Source organism: Vanellus vanellus (genome assembly GCF_965231255.1).
Source record: "Vanellus vanellus genome assembly, chromosome: 14".
In the NCBI taxonomy this organism is placed as follows: Eukaryota; Metazoa; Chordata; class Aves; order Charadriiformes; family Charadriidae; genus Vanellus; species Vanellus vanellus.
Window position 1 is genome coordinate 4,024,158 of NC_138919.1, and position 17,703 is coordinate 4,041,860.

A 17,703-nucleotide genomic window follows, 5' to 3' on the forward strand; every position below is an offset into this window, starting at 1 on the left:
TTTAAAGCAGTGGTGGAACAGTGCTGACCAATGTTTTGCTCTCAGTATTATGTACTGTTTGAACCTGGGAAAACAGAGAGCAGCCGTTACTGGTGTACCGGTGTTTCAGTAGTGGTCTTTGTGTTCTGCTGGTTTAACCCCAGTTAGGCAGGCTTTAACCCTTCCTCATTCCCGCTCCCTCCCCAAGCCACGCAGGCAGATCAGTGCACAGTAAAAGGGGAGGATTGGTGTCTGACTCCACAGCTTGACCTTCCCTCCAGTAAAGGTGTCACTAGGAAGGTACAGCTAGACTCTGCGCAGCCCTAGGGGATTAAAATGAGGATTATGCTGGAAAAAAATGCCATGTAGACTTAGCATTCATGTTTACACCTTCAGGCAACTGTAGTGTGAACACTGGATATAGGACAGTTTCAGTGCTTATCAGTACTTCTTGCTGAATATAAAGGGGTATTATGGCTTCTAATAGCAAGTCCCGCAATCTGCACGCAGGATTCTTTTGCTTTAAGACAATAATATTTTTTCCATTGCTTCCTATGCTCAAACGGCTGAGGAACAAAAGAGTAAAAGGCCAAAATATGAAACATGCCAAAATCCTGCATTTCTCTGTAGAGCTGGACACGCAGCAGGAAAAAGCCAAGCTTTATTACAGAGATTTGTTATTTACAAGCAGACCATTGTTACTAAATTGATGGAAACTTCATTACATGTTAAAAAAAACACAGTTTTTTTCTTTTGGACGTTAATTTTTTTGGCTTTGTGTACATTTTAATTAGTGTACTTTCCTCATGGGTATAGTTAGTACTTCTGCCAAACTGTGAGCTCTAATATTGCTAGGATTTTGCTTAACTAGATGTCATTTGATTTATAATCTAGTGACTCTAATTTAAGAATGAATAAGCCTTAGATAACAGAACAGGTCCCAGGTAGAGTGAGTTCCCATGTAAATTCAGCTTAGTAACCAGGGAGCCGGCTCTGTATTTGAAACAGATCAAAACACCAGGAGCCAGTACTGGCTGCTTCAGTGTACCTCCTGTTGGTGGAGTGACATTTGGACACGCAAGACAAGGTGTAAAATATAGTTCATCTGGAACTGCAGCTGTGTTTGAATTTAACCATTTCGTGTGGGTCTGCTGAAGCAGGAATATCTGCAACAACTGGCTGTCCTGGCCAGCAGTGAATTTCAACCCGAAGCAAAGTCCTGTTCCCTGCCGCAGGAAGCGGCACACCAAATAAACATGTTCAAGTATATACTCATCCTGAAATAAGTGTAAGAGCAGATTCTGCAGCTCAGCTTGTGTGCTGCCATAACGTGTGCGTGAACACTCAGATGTGAATATTGAGATAACATTTTTCTGCACAGATTGACTGGTGTAAATTGTGGGTTGATGTTTCCTTCCCTTTCCTTCCATGTTCTATGTGTTGGCAGTAATGCACTGGCATTATATTCAGTTTGGCTTATTAAAGCCAAGCAAATGTTGACATTTACATCTCCGTATCATTTCATTTGCAAATCCGTCTATGGTAAAATCAATATTTTCTCTCTCTCTCTTGGAAAAAAAAATAAATAAAGGCAGTCCTGTAATCTCAGAGAAATGTATGATGGTGAACACAAACTCTAAAAGTTTTTTGTCTTGTAGCAGTGGCTCTTCCTAACACACAAAAGTTAACGGTACTCTTAAGTCAGGACTAGTTTGCACCTGTAGCCTAGGATGTCTGCTGTGCTCTGCGGCATAGGGAATGCTGAAGAGTTGTCTGTGCCGTCAGGATTTAAGTGCTGGGAGCCCCGGCTAAAGCCTGGGTAACTTGCATCACACTACACAAGATGGAACCTGTCATGCAACTAGTAGGTGAATTCTTTCCTTTGAGCAACAGAAACACTGAAACTCCTGTAATCAGACCGGTGAGCAGTATGGGCTGGTAGCGTCTGCTGCTGCGTGCTTTGTAGCAAAGTATGATAGATCTACTGGAAAGCTGCATAGTACATTACAAGGACAAGAAAGTCTTTCTTATGGAAAGACTAGAAAACAAAAGCAAGAATATTACGCCGCTGTGGGACTCTTTGCTGTATCTGTATCTTGAAGACTAGATTCAGTTTTGTTCCTGCTACTTTAAAAAAAACCAACCACAACCAAACCCAACACACAAACACAACTGGAGAAAGACAAAAAGGGCAGCTGGTAATAGATGTGTGGAAAATGATGCAGCTGGTTGTAACAACCCAGGAAACAAACCCTCTGTTCAAATTGACTGAGTTAGGATTCACGTATCGTAAATGGAAGATAGAAAGCTATACAGGGCTGGCGTTGCTCTGCCATCCAGTAGAAAGACCTTTAGTTGAAGTAAAGTTTATGCAACAAAAGTGTCTTTTAGTAGAAGAGCTTTATTATTCTTCTCCTGTGCCTTTTGCACCTTTTCTGCATCATCATCTCAGTACCCAGTTTTATGTGTGTAAGGTATTCCTTGTTGTACTATTGAATCCTGATTAATCAGTACTTTACTGAGCCGTAGGCAGTCAGCGGACAGGACATTTAAGACTTGTCATATGCCTTTTAGAGGCAGGTATGTACCAGCTCCTCTACGCATTTGCATAAGCTGCTTCTCTTATGGGATAGTCACCCAGAGAACAGAGCAGCCGCTGGCAAATCATTAATCAAACTGTAATAAAACTGTGTAGGCACTAGGTGGGTTATCGACAGCTAACACGAGGGCATGGAGGAGAGAACAGAGTTGTGACATGGTTCACTTCTGGCAAAAGAGAGAAAGGAGATCAAGTGGTCCAACTATAACTCTGACTCAGACAGCATGCCTGGTTGTAGCTAGGTATCAGTGCCGAGTCCATCACCAAGGTGAAATTGGTCAAAATTCTCACCACACAGTTTTCAATAAAGACTTATAAAAATGACTTAGCAATTTTCTAAATCAGGAGGAACTATTTTAAATGTTTCTTCTATCATGTAAGCTTTCTTCAGAAAATGTTTCATCCATTTAAAAGCTTATTTTTAGGGAAATTCTGTCTATTTTGAAAGCATTAAAGATCTTCCTTCCTTGGAATTTGGTGTCCATTGCAGAAGCGAATTCTCACCTGTCACATATAATCTGGAGTTGGCTAACAGCCATATGCTTTGACGGCACATCATCTTGCCTTGAACCTAAAACAGCCGCAAATTCTTTTGATGCTCAGCTTTAGTCAGAGAGCAACAAGAGAGATGAAAGTTTCATCATGAATAAATGAAAGCATTTCAGTTACTTTAAGCGACAAGTTTTAACTTATGGAGACGGTTGTTTTCAGTGGCTTATTTAGGACATGATTCAGCATTGTGACTTCGAAGGGGCGAAGGTGTCTGTGTTTGGAAGCCCTGTTAATGTTAATAAGGCTACCAGCACGGGGCTTGGTTGTGAGCTGGGCTGCCACGCAGGCAAGCGATGGTCTCTTTGGCCCATGTTGTTTGTGCATTTTCCCCTCTTTCTGAGGACTCCTGCTGCTTTTCTGTGTGTCTTCAAGGAAAGGCCTGTGCCTTGATTTCTCTGGCTTTGTGTGTTTGGGTGTATTTGCATTTCTCTCAGGAGAGTACATCTGCCCTCTCCCCTTTGCATAGGGGTTTTTGTGGATACTGAACTACTCTATAGTATGACAGTAATCAGGACAAACAGCTCCTTTTACTGCAGCCCAAGGAATGTAGATTACTTTGAGAAAGCCTAAATATTGGCTTTCTTCCCTTATTTTAAATGGACACATTCCGTTTGTAAAGGACAGCCTGAGTTCCATAAGTGGAATCGATTACCTATCCTTATGTGGCCTGATTTGTGCTAAGTACACTCTCAGGAACACACGAAGTAAAGGTCTGTGCTAGAAACAAGATGCTGCATCTGATATTACTTGAGGTTTCTCTATCTTGGCCAAAAAGAAGACACGCAACCATTCTGTATGCACATGCCCTTTCATTTCCAGTATTGATACAGGTATGTGCTCTGCTTACACCTTTGGTTTGAGGAATTCATACTCGACAGTGGCGATAAATACTAGAGACAACTGGCAAATAGAAAACATCGCTGTCAGTTAAAAATATCTGCATATATGCCATGGTATTGCTGTTTTCCAAGGGCTGGTGCCTGTGAAGTCAAGAGGAAGCTTTTATATGAAAACTTAAACTTGGTCTATATTTGTGGTCTTGAAATAGTGACAAAATCAAACTGTTTCTATAGGTCATAGATATCTCTGGGCTAGCTAGCGTTTTGCTTCCATACTGCCATCTTTGAGGAGAAATCTTTAGGAAGGGGCATAGGTACAGGACGGAGTGGTATCAAGGGACATTCTCATTCAGTTTCTAATGCAGTCATTTGGTTTTCATCTAAGCTGTAAAATCTTAAAGCACTACAAAGACATTGAAAATTCTTGCAGAACTCTTTTGACTGCTGTTAGTTCAGTCTCCATAATGTGTTGTGGGAACAGGCTTAACCCAGTGGCAGAGAGGAGGGAGTTAGTTGTGGGGAAGTGATAGGAGAATTTTGCCTTTAATTCTACTCTTTGTGCATCGAATTCTCTGCATGTTACAGGACTTGCTCTGAGCATCTGCTTTATTGCCTTCCTTTTCTATTGTTACTATATTTTTACTGCTGGTTCTCTTAGTGTGACATGTACTGCAGCATGTTAGCACTATCTGCATAATTTCGTAGCTTGTATACCTTCATCAACTTACTGTGCAAAGTATTATTTCTTGCAACTGTATAGATTTATTTTTCTTAAATATACAAATTTTAAATTGCCCTCAGGACTCATGCCATTTATTCTTAAATTGAATCTTATTTTTTGTAATCCAGTTCCAAGTGATAGAGCATTCCTCATATTATTCTGACAGAAATAAACACAGAGCTATAAGTGCTGTCTTGCCAGAGAATTATATGAGCTTGTAATGGCTGCGTGCCACTGAATTTTCATTTCACTTTTATTTACTGGAGAGCTAGCCTAGGATTTTGAATTGATTCCTCACTTTTGCTTGCATTTATATGTATTTCTTCAATAAAAAGAAGAAATCTCCTGTTATTTATAAAAATCTCCTGTTTATTACATCATCAACCTTCCTGAAAAATAACATGGATAATAGTAGTATAACAAAAATTGAAATACGTAACTGTAGTTTTCTTTCAGTCCTACAAAAAAATCTCTGCTAAAACAGCAAGTGTTCAGAGCAGAAGGTGGCTTGTAATTGCAGCCGTTCATTGAAACTGCATTCAGAGAACAGTTATTACAGTTATAATGTATTAACAAATAACAGGTGATACATACATTAAAATTTTTTCTGCATAAGGTAAACTTAGGGTTAAAATGCTCTTGGGAGGAACTACCCAAGCCATGGGCAGCACACAGCATAGTGCTCTAATAGGAGATGAAGGAAGGTTACCTATCAAATATCATGGCACAAGGTGTAGCATATTAATATTAAGCATATGTATCTTTTATCAGATAAGTCATGTATCTTATTGTTGAAGTCATGGATGTAGAATCCATAGCATAATATTGCTATTAGTAGGAAGGAAAAATGAAAAAGCTTTTGAAAGCTAGATGATGCTGTATGGGGCTGGGAAGCAGTCAGCGGTGTTTCCTACGGCCTTTCAAAGCAGAGAGGGGTGTGCAGCCATCTTTTAGCCTGCATAAACTTCTAATTTTCCGCAACAGTGAAATATTTCTTTTCTGAGTCGTGACTCTGTCATGTTAGAGTAACAGCAGGACACACAAAGCAGATTGTTCAATGTTGGCCCAACACACGTTTTCGTATTTCTGCTGAGGCATATATAGGCAGAAGTACTACGTATATGTAGGCCTGTATGTAATATAGCAAAGACAGAAAAAAGTATGTTCTGGTCATCTTATAAAAAAAGACCGCGTCTAGATACCTGTTAATTTTATAAGTGTAAGAGATAGCCATTTAATTCTAAAAGAGTAAACTTCAGAGATTCATGTAATTGTTCCTAGTAACATGATAACGATGCTTATATTTGGTTATTTTCTGAAGTCTGAGTCCTAGAAACTTGCACTTAACTTGTCTAAGCAGGTTGGGGTAGGAGAATGTAAGGTAGTTAAAATGCATTGCTACTAGCATATTATTAATGCTGTGCTACTAATAGGCCTCGATGCCAGTTAGTTATTAAATTAGATTTGTGCATAGCTCCATTCTAACTGATGCCATAGAATCACATTAAAAGTATATTCTACAAATAGTGTTTTCTATTCCTGTGGTAAGGCAGGTAGATCACTCTGGAGAAATAAATCTGAAAACAATCATTGATCAAAAATGATGTAGTATACGGAATCTTTCCATGCCTGGAAAAAAAATCCCAACACATCAGGTTATATTCCTGTGTCTGAACTTTTGTCTTTCAATTCAGTTAAAGAAATTGTTGGAGAGGCCACAAATTTAATATTTCCCGATAGTATGTTTCAATGATGGAGTGTGATGGGAGTATGTTTCTGTGAGATTTTTAGCACGACAGTTTTTGCGTCAGTTGGTGCAAACCAGGAGTCATCGGAGACATTATATGAGGCTGTCTTGAGTAGAATTACAGCCCAGCTGGCTTTCTCTGAGCTTTCAACAAAGACAGAAACTTTTTATTTCTTATCTGTACTCAGCTGAAATTTTGTACTTTGAGGTCTACCAATCTGTATTACCTGTGCCCAAGGGCAGTACTGATTTTTCCAGATACGCAGGGATGTTTACTGGCTGTTACGGAGCAAGGATGAACACTTCAAACTGTGAGACCTCAGTGATGATTATCATTACTCTACACATTCTGTTCCCGATTGTCTTGTAACACTCTGAGACAAACGTCCCTGAGAGACTTGTAGGTTACTGAAAGCTTCTGCCTCGGTAAACCTGAAGTAATTCTACTCAGGAGATAAATAGGCAATGTCAGACATGGTCATCTTAGCACTTTTCTTTGTGATTACATTTTGGAAGTATTTATTTAACTCTCGAGTTGTTTTGTCTTTGCCTTCAACTTGATTTCACAGCAGATGCCGCAATAATCCACCCACTTCACTGACTGAGGATTAGGAAATATTTAACAATTCAGTTGAGCCAATGTAGTTAAGAATATTCTAGGTTTCTTCTTGCATTGCTTACCTTCTTCATCTTCAGGAAACATCTCCCCATATTCCTTCCTGGGCTTCATTGTTCAGCATTTTGAAGCTTCAGCTTGGCATATTGAAAAGATAATTTCCCATTGAAAAAAAAGTTCCTCTCATTTCTTAGATACTCTTTCCTGCTGTGCATCTCTGATGTTAGCATTACCTCTGTTTCCTTTAACCTCAACAAATACACCATTTTTAGAAAAGTCACTTTCCTTAAGTTTCTAATCTTTTGGGCTCTTGATTAGCCATTCCAGACTTCTGTTTCTTTTTCTACAGTGCAATCTCAAGCTACTAGACACGTTCAACTGCAAAATGGATATTTGTATAATTTTATGTGATATAACATTAATATGCTTTTCACTTCTAGTAAATCTCATATTTGTTTCTTGACTCATTAAATCTGTAAGTATATTGGCAGCTCCTGACACAACCATTATCTTTGGCTTGTGATAGTAAGATTTCACAGAGTGGTTTACATTAAATATGATTCAGGACCACGGATTTCAACAATCAAAAATTTTCTTATAGCCAGTAAATAAAAATTTTCCAATATCTAGTAAATGACAGCTTGTTCTGTGAATTTATATCTTCAAATGTATTTCTAAATAACCTTTGATTTGATTCACTGGGTGCCATCTGTTGGAAAAGGGAAGCATTTCTTATTACTGTTTTCTTTAAAGATCATTTTCACTAGTATAATATCCCAGGGGAATCATTATACTCCATAAATATATGCAAATATCAGAGTTGATTAAATGATATTTTGATGATTTTAAGTGAATTTTTTTCTCCTAGATACCTTAAATATAAACCTGAATACATAGACTACATAAATAAAATTGATCCACGTTCCATTGGTAATTATGGGTTGTGAAATAGGCATAGTATTTTCTGACTTTTAACTTCGTCTCTGCTCTAAATAACATACTTCTGGTATTATTTTTTTTTCTCTGAGTACAATAGGAATGTGTTTCTGCTGTGTAGAAAAGGAAGTGAAAACCCTTTCAATAATTGCCAGATTCACTTATGGTATAAAATGTGGAAAGACCTTGGACACCGCTTGCCAGCCAGCTGCTAGAGGGAGAATTCTGCTGTGGTAGCACTCTGCATAGGAATGTCATTCTTTGTATGCCTGGCAAAAACCTTTGGAAGATTTCTTCTTCTAGAGAAGAACTCTAAGATGTGTCTCTGTTAGGGAAGCCAAAATCTTCTATGAACTGATTTCAATTTGCTGTCTGCTCAGCCTTGCACATCCTTATGTTTTCAGCCCTTTTGAAAAACCTTCAAGAAATTGTTTTATTTTCATTAGAGAAGTCTTACAAGAATATGGAATCCCCTTTCCAGAATATTTGCTTCATTCTCGAACTTTTGCTGCTTGGGTATTGATTGCGTCTAGATTTTCTTCTGCTGGCGGTCCTGAGGGAGGAAATAAAGTCTGCAACAAAAACTACCCTTCATCTTTTCAGATGTGGCAGGCTCAGCGTGTTCCTCAACATCCAACCTAATGGGTGCTACAAAGACTTTGGGCTGTCTTGGCTGTTTGGGAAAGAATCCTCTCCCTGAACTCCAGTTTTGCCCCAGATGACTTATCCTTCTTGACTACCTGGCAGCTCAGAATTACTCTGTCAGACACTTTGTATTTAGAGAGGCACCAGCACTGCTCTGAACTGTACATGGGAAAGGAAAAACAGTTGTATTAGCCTTACAGGAAAGAACTGCCACGCTGGGGTGAAGCACATCAACCAGTCCACCCAGTCCCGTGGTTTTGTAGCTTCTCTATTATGTTCCAGACAGGTAACAGAGCTCAAGGCAAACTTTTCAGGAAATGGTGCATGAATGTACAGGATCTATAGACTTATCAAATACAGTTTTCTGCTACCATGAAAACCTAGTAAGGATACTTCGAAGAAAAATAGGATTATTTTTGATACCCCACCCCCCAAAATGGATCTCCGCTTAAAAGTTTTCCCTCTGTGCAAGCCAGAGAGAAATTTTTAAGTCATTTTCTTTTTGGAATTCGTGGTTTAGGGAAAAAAAAACCAAACACTATTATCCTATTTCCATTCCATTTCTCTCCTTTAGAAGGAGAAAAGATTTCTTCTTGTGTCTAGTACTCTTCCCCTCGCCGAGTTCTTACCCTGAGGCCCATGCTTTGGGGATCTGGATACTTTCTGCACCGAGCTGAGAATCCCTCGATATCCCCAAAACCTTATGAGATACAAGCTTCTTGCGGAATCAGACCCTTATACCCACAAGAGCTCCTTAGCTTTAGTTTTCTGTTATAAAGCCTCATGCTTATGCTGCAAATGTATGATGACAAGGGAGCTGTTTTGAATCTTCTTTTAAGCTGCAGATGGTGCACTGAAAATAGGCTGTACTGTACTATACGTTACCTCGATTTATGTGAAACATCACATATTGATGTCTTTATAGACAGCAACTTAGTGTTTCAGAGGAGTCTGCATGTTACAAAAAGGGCAGCAGGTGTTATTTAGACTAAATTGACCTTGAAATTGATTTCTTTATTTTATGACTTACTGAGGGGAGATTAATACTTTTTTTTTCCTGCAGCCTGAAACAATTTACATGGTAATAGAAGGCATAGTCAGTCAAATAAATTGCTGGAAGTAGTAGTGTTCCAAGAAAGAAAATATGGATCTTACTTGCATTGATTCTTTCTATCCCCAGGGAGTAGCTAAGACTTTTAGCACTGGGCAAAGACTGTCAAAATTTATTTTTCCCATTAAAGGCAGAAGAATGGATAGTAATGTCTGTAAGCTGACATTTACTCTGAATTTTCTGTTGCAGAGGTGGGGAGAAGGGTGTGCCCTATACAAAATTTAGGGTGCGTTTTAATGCTGTTTTGTGATTTCTGTAAGGGCAGGTGGATAGAAGAGGAAATCATAAGAAACTTCTGGAAAGCCTGATGTGGAGACAGCACAGCTGCCCTGTATAACAGAGTAGACCTTGATAATAGCCCGTAAATGGTTGTTGCAGTTTCACCTTTGAGTACCAAGCAGAAATCATCTCTAAATACAAATGTTCACGGAGACAGAAGACCTAAAAGAAATTACCTGGAGGGAGGCACTGATAGGAACATGAAGTATAGTTCTTATAAAGAGTTTTTCGTTGTGCTGCCATGAATGCTGCAGTGCTGGAGTGATGTTATTTCCATTGCCTGTAGACTCCAAGACAAGTGCATAGTTAAATGATTTGTCAGTGGCATAATACTTTGCAAAACCTGAATGTATATGAGATAGTATTATGACATTACCTGAAAATGAGCGTGAATGCAACTCCACAAAACATTTTTTGTTTGTTTTAAATACAGAAATACTTTATAGGAAAATGTCTCATATATGAAAATCATTATGATAATCCTGGGGCGGGGAGTAGGGAATTAATCTCTTTTGTCTACCAGAAAGCTGCATCTGAATGCTATTACTGCAGCTGTAGTGAATGAACGATTATTCTAATCTTTGTAATACAAGAGGAGGAGATTGGGGTTTCGCAGACAGCAGTCCGTCCAGGCCAAGCTTCGGGCCTCAGGCTCCTGCTAACAGACTTAGATTAGTTTGGACTATTGTTGAAATTCTCTATCCCCCTAAAAATAACCTTTGCCTGAGGAGTTTTGCTAATTTTGCTTTTACTTTCTGGCTCAATATGCCCTGGATTGCCACAGGTGACAAGCATGTTAGTAATACAGAGCACAATCGCAAGCTTTCCAAGTAGATGTCCCATATGCAACATTGGTCCAAAGCTGTTGATTAATTTGTACCTGGTTCACAGAGCTGTGCAATGCTTGGAAATAAGCTGTGCGTGGGAAGTATATTTGAAAAATACCTGTTTAAAACGGCATATTTGTTTGGAACTCAATGTATTGCCTTCTGGTAAAGAGAGAGTTGTGTAGAATGAAATCTTTGTATGTCTGGCAGTCTGCCTCTCCTAGAGTTTCCCAAGAGCAACACCCCTGCACAACGGTTAGCGGGGGGCTTCGCATTCTTACAGTGCCCTGTGCAAGCACTGTGAAACTATGCTCTGGGGTCAGCCATGCAGCCTACTGCATGATAGCCGCACAACAAGAGCGAGCACGCTAATTAGAAGACAGAGCGGAAAGGTAATGGGCATTGAATGCAAATAGTTGAACATATACTCTACTGTATCTCTGTGTATATTCTGTTTGTATGATGTGCGTAATAAAGCTGAAATAGTAAAAAGGGTATGGGGCGGCTGAACCGTGGGTGGTGGCAATAAGATAGAGTAGCTAAGGTGCAGGAAAAGATGAAGGCAGGAGAGTGAAAAGAGTAAACATGAAGAAAACTGGAAAAGGTAAAAAACGCACAGCATTATCAGTGATACAGCAGTGAGTAAAGATGTGGAAGCACTATTAAATTATGCAGAGGCTAGAAAACAGAACAGATGATTAGGTTGGTGGTTTTGTTTGATGTCAATCTGGGAGAGCTTGCAGCTTCTCACTGTGGTCAAAAGTGACTGCTTTCCTTTGTGGAAAACAAATGCAATTGGACTGTAGGAATACGTCTGTTGGCCGATTTTTATGGTAGTTTGGCATCTACATATCTCTTGAAAAGTCTGTTTCTTGGCATTTCCTATGAAGAAGTCAGTGTATACAATGGCTAAGTTGAACAGAGAGCAGCTGATATTCCTCTTCATACTTTTAAGAAACTAGTACACTAAGTGGATGCTCACTGCCTAAGAAGGCCTTTTTGTGACTTGACTTGGAACACATGGAGGAAAGGTTAAAAATAATGAGAATGTTTTTGATACCACTACAGGTGTTAATTTTTGTAGCTCATAAATTCTTTCATGTGTCAGTGGCCAATGTAATATGTTTCAAGCTGCTGTGTTTCTGCAACGACTGTCTTTTGAGACAGTTTACAGCCATTAAGCTTCTTTTTAGGGGAGAGTGGTATGGCCCTCCATATATTAATGGGTAAACTGGGATGCAGAGGAGTGAAATGCTGAAAGGTCACACAGTGAAGTACCAGAGAATTACTATCAACTCCCTGAAATATATTCTATCTACTGGATGATAGCACATCTACAAATAAAAGATCTAGAAGCTTAATACCTGGAGGCATACTTGAAAATAATAATTAAGAGAAGTTCACAGCTGTTACTCTGCTGTCTTTGCCAGACACGCTTCAATTTCAGCTTCTCAGACTGTCATTCCCAAACATTAGGAGGAGCTGCATAGCTTCACTTCCACATGCAAATCAGATCTTATTGACAGGAAAGGCAGCGCAGCAGGAGGCTAGTCCTGGGAGACCTTTTACAAAATATAAATATGAATGTAATGGCTGTATTCATTGGGGAAAAGACAAAAATTTAACATGCCAACTATTTTCTAACATATCCTTTCAAAAAAAGTTCTGTTTTAATTACTGACTTGAGTCTTGCACTTGTATTTATTGTGTCTGTATTTAGATACCGCGGTACTTCTATCATCCACTGAAAATCCTCTCTAAGCCTTTGTTTCTATATTGTATTCACAGCACTGTAGTCGGCTTATTCTCACACTATCTGTACTGCGGTAGTATTCTTCTTTTCCCTCCCTCATTCTGGTCTCTTCAGCTGCAACTGCAAAGCCATCAGAAGATGTGCCCAAGCCCCGAACTGCTTTGCGTCCCCACTTGTGGAATGCTGGTTTAAATGCAGGAGAAGCTTCCGGAGGGATAGAAAACTAGGAGTTTTACATTGCTTTAGGGTGGACCGAAGCATAGACCTGTCTGCGAGGATGATGAGCCAGCATAGTCATGAGCCTGCCTGCCTGAGCAGCCTATGCCGCAAGTGGTTTGCAACAAATATTATATTGCTGTTGCCAAGAAGGCAAATGAACCAGGGTCATGAATATGGAATGAGTAATTTTTCATAAGATGCCAAGAGAATTTTGGGCGTCTGAGAAACTGTCATTCAAACTTCTATGGTGAGGCTGTGCAGACCTAGTTCAGGGAGTCTAGTGGACTTCTTGCCTGAGTTTCTGAAAGGCAGTGGCTGTATTGTCATCCTGTCCTTCCCACCCACACCCTTCTAAAATAGGGATAAGAATACTAGCCTTCTTAGGGATCATTACTGTAAACCCAAAAAGTGTGTAATTTAATAAAGAAGTTCTAATGCATAAGATGAATGGCAATGAGCATCTCTGTCATCAAATGTTTTACTAGTGGCTCCTCTGGTCCTAATTACAGTGGTGCTCAATGTTGAACTTCATTCTTGTTATGTAAAGTTTAAACTATTCTGTTTTAATCTGATTTTTTTTCCCCATTCTCTCTCTTTTCAGGACTATAAATCTGATGTTATGACTGTGGTTTCTAGGGCCAAGACCTGTCCTCAAGGTCCAGTAAGTAGAAGCATTTTGCTGAATAGATTAGATTCTGTAACTGACTTTAGATCTTCTTTTAAATTGCTTCAGTCATCAATCACTGGAACCAATTCTCACCTGTGACACTGTGCTGCTTTTGAAGTGGCTGTACTTGAATTTGCTTAAATGCTCTTTAATACTTGAATATGTAGTCTAGCAAAGATCTGTCTTACCAAACTGAATAAAACTGATTAGTGTCACTGCAGTGTAGGTTCATTAACAGCCCAGTGAATCTGTCTTGTGTGCTACTACCTGGATCATATCAACGCACAGACCTGGCTTCAGGTTGAGTCTCACTGCTATGCAGAGGAGTACAGCATTTGAGTAAATTGTAGGGTGGGGTACAACTGCAAGCCCCACTGCGATCCCCTATTGTAAGGATGTCCCCAGCTGAGGGTAGATACAGAAAAAGAAAACAAAGCTTGGACAAGTTCAGTGGTGTGTGAGACCAAAATGTTCATTAGAGTGATGCCACTGGTTGCTTGAAAACTGAGCAGGACTGGAACAAGAGGACCTACCTTATATTGCCTTAAAGGACAGAAATAATCTAGTCTGTCTTTGTCCTATCCTGCACCTGTCCTTCTTCATTTTCCATATAATATTATCACTTTGCAGGAAATAAGTGTACCATAAAATAAGTTGATGCTAAGGTGTTACAGGCCTGATTTTTCAAAGGTGCTGATAATATTCAATTCCATTTGATGTCCCTAAGTTCATCATTTGTTGCAGTCAAGTCCCTTTAATCTTTTTTTGTCTTTCTAAAACACCAATATCATGCCATAGGGCTTTTTCAAATGCCTGTGGTTGCATGAAGTAATTGACATTACTTCACTCTATGTACACTTGGGGGTTTGGTGTTTTGTAGTTATTTTTTTCTTCTGATTATCTAAATTGTATCCCCTCAGACTTGAGGTTGTAGAAATGTGGATTTATGTCAGAATAAGGAAATAAACAATACCTCAAGTATTTGGCAAACCCTCTTTTCCTGTTTGCAGGCATGATTAATGCAATTTTAAACATCAACCTTAAACATTAAACGTTCCTTGAAAGGAGGGAGGCGGTTGGACGCTTTCCAAATGAACAGTCTTTCAGTTTGAAATCACTGCCTTCCGAAACTGCTTAGTCACATTAAAGTAAATATAAAAATATCTTGAAATATCAAAATATATACAAAAGACGTAATTTATATGATGATGATTTGAAAGGACCCTTTTTTTTACCTCATGTACTAAGTTTTGGAAGAATATCTTCTATCAGTAATTCTTTCTGCACTGACACTGGCACTTCCTTCCCACTAGAACGGCTTTCAAAAGCTGGAATTGCTACTGAAAAGTTGCAGCCTTTCTGTTAGTTTGTCAGAAGTTAACTTGTAAAATAATGTTGTGAGAGGTGAAGGCTTATGTTAAGAAATTTGGGGTTTGTGGTTCTTACATTTGCATTGAAATTAGATTTGTATTGGTTAAAAATGAATGTTTTGAAGAATGATGTGGCAGATTCCTGGCTGAATGTATTTTCTAAAATAGAAAATGCTCTGCTACAAGTGCAGAACAAGGTTTTATAAATACCTGTCACTTGATATTGAAAAGCTCCCTCTTCCCTTTATAAAAAAAAAAGCTTCAGTAAATTATAGACTTTTAATTATTGCTTTTTCGCTTGTTTTTGGGTGAGGGAAAGAGTTATAAAAGCGAGTTCAGCAGTGTATTTTGATCTGCTGAAGAGGGTTGTGATGGGAAGAGAAAAGGATTTCATGTTTTCCATGATATTTCTGATGCCACACAACCATGGCATAAAAAATGAGTTTAGAGTTGAGCTTATTTCTCTTGAAATTACACTGTCTCTGTTGTTGCTTGGAAAATTGTTTGTTGTGATGGATGAGAAGGAATACATAGATTTTTCAAATGTGTTGCCAGATCATTGCTTATAGAACAATCTGGTAATAAAAGGAGAGTTGACAGATAAGAATTCAAATGGATCTGATAATGAATTATTGAATAATGGCCCAGTTCCAGAGCCTGAAAGGCTTATTTCCAGTGTTAGGTTTTTTTAAGAATTGTTGGCTGCTTTTCCTGCTCTTAGTGACAGATCCTATATGAAAGTCTAATGCAGCTGAAACTAAATTTACTTCTGTGTTATATAACTGAGCCTTTATTGAAATGGCTGGAGTTACAGGGATGTAAAGCTACGGCGGTAACCCAGTGCTGAATCAGATCTATCAAACTTCATGTTTCTTGATAGGTATAGCTGCTTAATAGATTGTTTGTTAAATAATTCAAGATGTTTTCATTAAGCTGAGTGACTGCGCCTTTTAAAATCTTTCTTTTGTTCTGAAATCTCATCAGGCAATCAGTTATACCTGTAGAGCTAAGAAAATCTAACTGAAGAAATGGCTATTGGGAAGCTTTAGGAAGTTGCTAGCTGCCAGGATCTGGAGGGCTGTACTTGGGCTAGAATTCTGCTAATTTTGTCCCTTTTCTTACAGCTGCCTCAAAGCGCTGTACTCTTCTATCTGCGGTTTCATACTTCTCTCCTAGGCTACCTTAAAATCTCATTCCTCCTTATTTAAAGGTTTAAGTTTTCTAAAATGGCTTTGCCTTTTCCTCAGTCTCAGTTTCTCAAATTCTTGTCTATATATTGATATTTGATAACAAATATCATGTACTCTTTTTAATCAAGAGATGTTGAGAAAAGGTACTGGGAGTAAAATAGGACTCTTCAGGGTAATTCAGTAGGGACAATAATGATTTTTGCTGAGAAATAAAATTGCTGCAAGAATTGCTGCCTGTGATCTGAATAGAAATGTGCTAGCTACCAGAAATTACCTTCTCTCTTCTGCTGCTTCGGGAGAGGTATCTATTAGCTGGAAATAATGGCTTGCAAAAAAAGTGGATTTCTTTAAATTTGAGATTTCCATTGAATTGAATGTATCCTGGCACCAGCATTTTAAATAAATAAATAAACCGGTCACTGCCAGAGACAAGAATAGAATTGAAAGAAAAAGCCACTCCTCCCTAAGCATCATTCCAGTGCATTTGGATAATATGTTGGGTGGGAGGGGAGTCTTCTGTGCAAGAGAGAAACATGCCAATATCTCATATGCTACTGTAGAACTGATCTAATTTAAGAGGATTAAAAGAAACAAACCGGGGAAAATCCTGGTAATTTCTTTTTTTTTAAATTCTGAACCTAATCTATAGAATTCCTGGAAAATTCTTTACAGCTCTGTCATGGATTTGTGAGTATTTTATGAGTTTCACTGTATATGAACTGAATTCAGAATGAGGTCAAAATTTTACCTGAGATGCCTAATGTGGGAAGATTTCGTCAAGTTTTACCTCACAATGCCTGGCTGCTTTTGAGTGTCCAGGCACGGGAAATATGCTGGTATGTTAATCCACAGCAGACAGGAAAAGTCAGAAGCTGTTAAGGAACCTTGACTTTTATTTCTTACATCTTCATTTGTGTACAGTGTTATTGCTTGTTATTATTGCACATGACTGTGGATTTTTAAAATCTCATCAGACGAGTTGGCCCAGTGGCTGGAGGTGAGGTCCTTGTCAAATGGGAATAGTCTCCTTGAAAATATTCCAACATAAGTTAGACGATGAGATAGTGTTACTATTACAGGTTGTATAGAGGGAAAACCTAAAACTATAAATGTTATTTAATGATAAATGAAATGAAAAAAAAACCAGTCATTCTTAGATTCTCAACATTTGTACCCCTATAATATATCGATATCCTTTTCCTCTTCCATCAGGTTATGACTTGTGCGTTATTAGAGTGGGTGCAAACCTTGCTGAATTTTTATTATCAGGAGTTAGCCTTGCCTAGAGTGGTAATGATGTGGATATCTACAAAGCTGTAGCTATTTTATTATTCATAGAAAAGCAGATCTTTAGGGTAAGTTGACAGAGGTTGATGGTTTGATTTTTCATTGTATTAAAATAAAGCTTGGCGTCATCTTGGCTGGCAGTAGAGATGATACTAAGCAATGCCTTGCTCTCTTAGCAACCTTCCTTCCTTTCACTATCAGCATTTCTGCTTCTCTGCTTTAGCCAAGGAGTTAAAAGTCAGTGTAAATAAGAATAAGCCATTTCCAATAGCTGGAAATTCAAATGCTAACAAGCATGTGAATTGAGAGAGCTGCTGAAATGCAGGTAAAGTTTGATAGAAGATTTCTGAACATTCATGGGTCTGG

At 38.7% G+C, this 17,703-nt stretch overlaps 1 protein-coding gene across 2 annotated transcripts in view; it reads left to right on the plus strand.

The window, feature by feature from the left end:
* The window catches only part of RBFOX1 (RNA binding fox-1 homolog 1), a gene marked incomplete at both ends in the record, with an annotated part of 1,320,957 nt that overhangs the window by 145,355 nt on the left and 1,157,899 nt on the right, over nucleotides 1–17,703 (plus strand). For both annotated transcript variants that reach the window (XM_082490611.1, XM_082490609.1), the window contains one exon: nucleotides 13,425–13,484. In XM_082490611.1, the coding sequence (XP_082346737.1) occupies nucleotides 13,425–13,484 (60 nt within the window). The remainder of the gene's footprint in view (nucleotides 1–13,424; nucleotides 13,485–17,703) is intronic.